Source organism: Rhyacophila brunnea, unplaced genomic scaffold, assembly GCF_057557595.1.
Source record: "Rhyacophila brunnea isolate RB1 unplaced genomic scaffold, BYU_Rbru_1.0 scaffold_16, whole genome shotgun sequence".
Lineage (NCBI taxonomy): Eukaryota > Metazoa > Arthropoda > Insecta > Trichoptera > Rhyacophilidae > Rhyacophila > Rhyacophila brunnea.
The window spans coordinates 22,092,863-22,099,725 of record NW_028232816.1 but is presented as its reverse complement, the minus strand read 5'-3'; the positions used below and the strand labels follow the sequence as shown (position 1 = coordinate 22,099,725).

Here is a 6,863-nt window from a genome sequence, read left to right as displayed (position 1 = left end):
TATTGCCATTCGAGGTGTTGAATAAATTTTTAATTTCATTTTTCTAAAAATTGTCCCCAACCGGTGTCTTGGAAGAAATATTTATTGTTTTACTTGAAATATTATAAAAAAAATATATTTTGTTTTCTACTAATAACATTTCATTACGGAACAATTATTATTTCTGTCATTTCGAAATCATTTGAAAAATCAAATTTTACTGACTGCAAGTTTTTCTGTAATGGTAATACATCTTTGGGCAGTTCTGATATGGCTGCGACTTGTGTTATTTTACTACAATATTTTCATGTTTGTTTATTTTAAATCGTTTTCTTGACCGTATTTTCGCAACGGGGGTGTGTAGTTAACAATGAAAAGACATTTCAGTTATTAAAAATTGACGGTGTTCTATGTGAAACTGTGAACTTTGATTATCGGTTGCGCTGGACGACCTCACCTAATTTGCTCAAAATGGGGAATTGCTTCAGCAGTCCCGCAGAAAAGGAAGGGAAGGATAAAAATGAAAGAGTCAATCCTTTGGAGGAAGCGCCGTCTTTCCAGCACACTCCCGTACCGACGCCGCCCCCGGATCCAGTTCGGACTGGAGTGATTCAGGTATCGGAAACAGACGTGCCAAATAGGATTTTCGTAGCACTCTATGACTACGATGCCCGAACTGACGAGGACCTTAGTTTCCGAAAAGGTGAACATCTAGAAATATTGAACGATACTCAAGGAGATTGGTGGCTGGCGCGAAGCAAGAAGACCAAACAGGAAGGCTACATTCCATCCAACTATGTTGCACGGCTGCAGTCAATCGAAGCAGAGCCGTAAGTATTTTTTTACTGTCCTTAATTACCTGTATGTATCTAAATATTAACCAATCTATCAACAGGAATATTATTCAGACCTGTAGTAAACACATAACTCATAAGTACCTACCTACTTGCTCCTACCGATCATACTTGGTAGTTTCATGTTTGCATGGAGAAGTGTCAAAAATGACAATGAAAATGTCTGGAACATGGCTTCATTTAGTATAAACCTAAATGTTTTACTCAAGACTTCATTCAATTCTCTAAAATATTCCATTTACATATACTTAATGTAATGTTTATATCATTAGACATTATAAGTACGTATAATTTGTTTGAAATATGAATATAAATCTTTGTGAAAGTCACTTTAATGTAAGCAGTAGGAAGTATGGAAGTATTATCAAATCGTTTTTTGTAAGATCACTTTCTACGTTTTTTTATTATATTTATTTTGATAGCAGAACAGTTTAATTTCCTTGTTTGCAGTGTAGGTATTCATTTAATTATAGTTGTTTTGAGCTAACTGTTTTGTCAAAGATTCTTAAAGTTAAATCATTTTCTACTTCCAATTAAGTACTTACTTAATAAATTTATTCTTTCCAAATTTTTTTTTATCACTTTAATGGGCTCAGCTTATGATCATTACATATTACATGTTATGATTATTCATTTATTTTATTTATCTCACATAACTACTAAATGAGCAATACATTTATTATATTAATAAAATTATTCAACTGTAAACCAGGTAGGTATTGTCATCTTTTCTAGTGTGCACTTAATTTTTACTTGTATATTGATACTAGGTGCTTTTTTATATAGGTATTATTTTATTTAATTACTTGGTGATACCGTTGGTTTATGGAGCTGAAGTGCACCCCGACTTCTTTAAATAGTTCTTACTTATTACTTACAATATTATGTTAGGTACACACAATAATTTTGAATGCCATGAATATAGAAAATTGTGATACGGGAAAAAAATCAAGATTAATAGGTATATTCTAATCTAGTAAATGGGGCTTAAAAAGACTAGAGACTTGATTAGTCAGTCCATTTCCCAAGTGAATCTAGGAAGATTATTGGAGAAAGACTACATACTTACATACACGTGGAAAAAAAAACTATCTTTGGAGTATCGTATGTAAATCTAGAATCATCGGTGGTCAATAATATGCCAATCAAAAGAGTATTTCTAAATTAAAATAACAGTGTCCTGGATATTCCCGTATTTTGAGAGAATGGAACTCTGGTACACTTCTAGTAGGTCATGTAGTAATTCTGCCAGGTTATTTTTAACAACTTCCAATGTACTACTTTTTAAAATTACTATCTTTCTCTAATGCGCCATCTGTGGTAAAGAAGAAATTATACAATGACAGTATCTCTTCCATCGTTGCATCAAATTAAATATAATTCGGTTGAACGGGCAACTTAATAATATCTTAATCATAGATATATCGCATTCGATTGAATTCATGGTTACTTACTCTAGAACCCATAGTTTGTAAACAACCTACAACAGGAGAATGTGATCCTAAACAATGTGTGTTTGACCGTTGTGTCATATACAAACATTCGCTGTGAAGACTTTTTTGCTTTTTCCAGAAATATTTTTTGAATAAAAAAATAACAATTTACTTTTTTATCATATGAATAGGTACAGTAGTTGGTACCTGTATTCACATAATTTGAAACATAAAAAACTAACCTATTACTTCGCAAAAATATATTCAAGAAATATGGGTACCGAGCTGGACTTGAACCGGCATCCGTCGGATTCCAGCTGATATTTTGTAATTTTGAATCAAGGTATTTCACCTTAATTCCTAGATGGCAGCATTCTGTATTACATTATATTATTGTATTGGTTCTAAAACAGGAACTAAAAATTAATATAATTGAGTAATTTACTTTAATAATTTTAACTTAACAAATTATTGACAGTGGAACGATATTATATTATTAGTTTAAAAATATAACACAATAGAATATTATAGTAAGTACTTTATACTTGATCCATGTAATTGACGGTCAGCACCATTGGTTTTGTTTGCTTAGAAGGGCACTCTCAACTAACTCGGTTGACAATGGCATTCTAAACGGATGAAATTGGTCCTGATAGTTATTTTACTACGATAATCATCCATGTACTATTTTAATTAACAGTTCATTGTTTAGACTTCTGATGGTAAAAAGCCTCTCTATGTATATTTTGAAGTATATTACCGTGACGACCCTTAATTCTTTGAAACATTTATTATATAGAATTAATTTTAAATGCTTATATTGATGGTAAGTACATTATATTATGTATCTACAAATACCTAGGTCTTCTCCCTTTAATCAATAGTAACAGTTGTCCTATTTTCCTCAAAATAGGTATTGTAAGTATTTACTTACCTACTTTTATATTGAGAATTTCACAATAATAGTCTTATCATTTGTTTTTGTCTGATTTAATATTGACAGTTGCAAAACCATTTCATATTGATATTATCTTTCAGGCAGATTATAAAATACTATTTTCATTATTTTGAAATGTAAAATTAATTGAGACTACATACTGGCTAGGATGAGAAGTGTTGTAACTTACTAGATTATCTGTATTAATTGTGATATTAATGAAATTTGAGTGCTATTATCTCATGCATTCCATTGATTAATTCTAGATTGTTGATAGTCGATACAAACGAGTAAGAACATTGTTTTTACTTTTTGAATCTAGTTTTATTCTTTTTTTGAATATTTAAATCATATATTCATTAGGTAAATAAGTGCTTGTTTAGTAGTTTGACAATAAGAAGAGATTATTTAGTATACTACCAAAATGATTATGAGGTAAGTTATCTTCAGAGTATTTACTATACTTTGTACATAATGTTATCACTTATCTATATCAAACCGGGGCCGTGATTAAAAATAAAAATAGATACTTAATTAGGTATCTAAAAAAATACCTACATACTTCACTAGATTTGCTTAGTGAAGTTATAGGTATTGTAATTTGTATTAAACTTCTGAAAGATCCAGACTGTTTAATTATATTATTGACGTACTTACCCATTAAATCAAATTTAAGAAATAGTGCCTGCTTTAGTATAATATGATAATTCATATACATTTTTAATATATTCTTTTTATACTACATAGGTACTTAGCTAATCAAGTATTTTCATAAGATTAATATATACAAATTCAATACAACCACAATTCTTCAATTTGATCCATGGAATTTTAACTATAAGTGCAAAGTAGATGTGCTACTACATACACCGAATTAACACGACATTGTTGTTTATAGGAAGATATTTTACTTCCAACAATATTGTTCGATTGTCATTCGTACTCAATATCCACCCTCGTAGTCCAATACTTACGGCACTGGATTCTCGTAGCAGGGATTCTGAATTCGATTCCCGTTGAGTTCGCAATACTTCATCTGGAAATTTTCGTGATTGCTCTCTGCCACAAATTTCATCGGCGTCTCTGGAGAGAACAATAACGTGTTTTTTTTAACATTGTTTCGAACACTACGTACCTACCTCTTTCACGTCTGATTTCATTTTGCTCACAATAACGTTTCATACATTTAACGTCAGATGTTTAGATTGGAATATTACAGCTGTGTGCAATATAAGTATCAATATGGGAAATTTAATTAAAATTTTATGTTGATATTGCTTTGATTGACGGTGTGCAAGCTACTTCAATGCGACTTCACAACTATTCCTTATTATAAGCTATAGTCGAAGTAATTAAGTACCTACTTAATATCATTGATTTTATATGTTGTTATATGAAAATCTATTAAAAAAACATTCAGATGATTAATATTAAGTACTTATTACTAATATTCAATTAAATCTGATAATACTTAGGTACTGCTTACATGATTTAATTTATTAAATGGTAGGTATTGTTGGATAACAACTTAGTATTTTAAACACAATACGTATCAAAACATGCATCATAATATTTTAATGTACAAACCGAATGTATACTATGATCAGAAATGGATAAAATTATCTGACAATGATGTAATACTTAGTTGGTATAATTTTGATTGCCTGGTTAAGCTTTATTACTTCTGCAAGCAAGTCATTAATCATTATATGTTTTATTGGTTTATATTATATTGAGTATGTTAAATACTTACCAAAAACCTACATACGGATATGGGTTACCTATATAAGTTAATTTTTTGTTATTAATATATTTTATTATCTGAATTTCTTGCATGTACGCTTGCCTCAGTTCCGCATTTGGAATTGACTAAGGATGCAGAGAAAAGTTATCAATACATTTATTTGGGAAAACATAAAATAAAGGATTAATCATACTATTTTTTTCAATAAGTACAATACTGATGTCGATGTTCTCATTTCGATACCGCATCGTTGATAATGTTTTATTCATTTATTTAAACCCTTCACTACTCTTTCAATTATTAATCTTCTCAAAACCACAAAAGCATCACACCGGTTATATTAATCTATAGTTTTTGTTCAACGATATAATTGTATTGTTTGAGAAATATTGTTAGCCATTATATTTTCAGTTGAAGTTGCACGTCATTCTTGTGTATATAGAATATACTTACATAATAATCTAACAGTGATTTTAGTCATTTGTAATATTAATACTATCGACCGAGGGTACCTAGTTGGTGGAATTTGAATTTAAATTCTAATGGATTTAAGTTTTGTACTACATATTCCATTCGACCCGGATTTCGCCTTTCAAAAAGTTGCATATTTGGTTAAATACTTAATATAACTTTTTTAAAGCCTGACATTTACCAATTATTGTGGATTATCATTACTTATATTATTAATATATCTCATTGGTCAACTCCATTAAATTCCCAATACATTGCCATTGTTTTTCCAGTATTCACGTTTTTACACCTATTATTATTGATTATTATCTAATGATCTATCATTAGGGGTTTCACTATGTATATGCGCCTAAACTGGGTATTCATGATTTGTTTGTTATATTTTTTTATTGTGATCCTTGACTTAATGGGTAGGTGATGATGATAGAGTTTTTACATATTTTATTGTTTTAATGTATTATATAAGTTGGAATTAACTGTACTCGTTGTCAGTGTGTATTTACTATTGGTGAGTGCGCATAGTGCCCGAAGATGCCAAAAAGGCGAAACCCGGGTCGCTAAAAACTACTCATGGAATAGTACAACACTTAAATCCATTAGTATTTAGTCATTTGTATCGAAAGAAAAAAAAAGTCGATACTTATCTTTTTGACATCCCTACCTGTATGTAGTTAAGTTTTATTACGTCATCATCAGATTCCGTAAAAAACACATCTCCGAGCGTAGCATAATGTACCCCCATAATGTATTTAACGACCATTATTTTGCTCAACCCCTATTTAGGGGGCGTCCGTAGAGTAGAGAAAACGGAAAACAATTCTAACACCAATAATTACGTTTATTACCTACTTATCCCGAATGATTGAAATTAACGATCGAATAGGATTCTAGCCTGGAGCCACCATCACCAATGCAATGTGCCTATGTACATCCGTAAGTACTAATTTACTAATACTCAAACAAAGTTTAGTTTAACCGTCAGAGCAAGAGTACAGTTGGACTAATCAATAAGCCATTCATTAATCACCTCTCGACTCTTTCAAACAGCTCTACCTCATTTGATTGTGCAAAAATGGCTAGTTATACTTCAAGGCCGAATTGTCACGGAGCACAGCTTAATTTTGTTAACCGGTGGCCAGTCAAGCAATCATTGTAGTTGCTGTTCCATCACAATGCGGATCCGATTTTGGGTGTAAGTAAAGCGACTCGTATGTAGATCGCGCGTGGGTTCGGCCACTGCGTGAAAACAATACAATTATTAATATTTTTTTCGCTAACTAAGTGCTCGACATCTTCTTGCCGATCACTTGAATGGTGACAACTGGTGGTTATTGTTGGAGAGCCGTTGTGTAATTTATATTAAAACACAATACATATTATAGTCAATAGGTACTTACACTTCTTAGCAGTTCATTTTCATCTGATGAAAAATATTCTATTAAATA

General features: G+C 30.9%; 1 protein-coding gene across 1 annotated transcript in view; it reads left to right on the top strand.

The window, feature by feature from the left end:
- Positions 1-225: 225 nt before the first annotated feature.
- The window catches only part of Src42A (Tyrosine-protein kinase Src42A), a 167,318-nt gene continuing 160,680 nt past the window's right edge, over positions 226-6,863 (top strand). Inside the window, exon 1 of the mRNA XM_085943766.1 lies at positions 226-809. Coding sequence (XP_085799892.1) covers positions 451-809 — 359 coding nt within the window. The 5' untranslated portion in view covers positions 226-450. The remainder of the gene's footprint in view (positions 810-6,863) is intronic.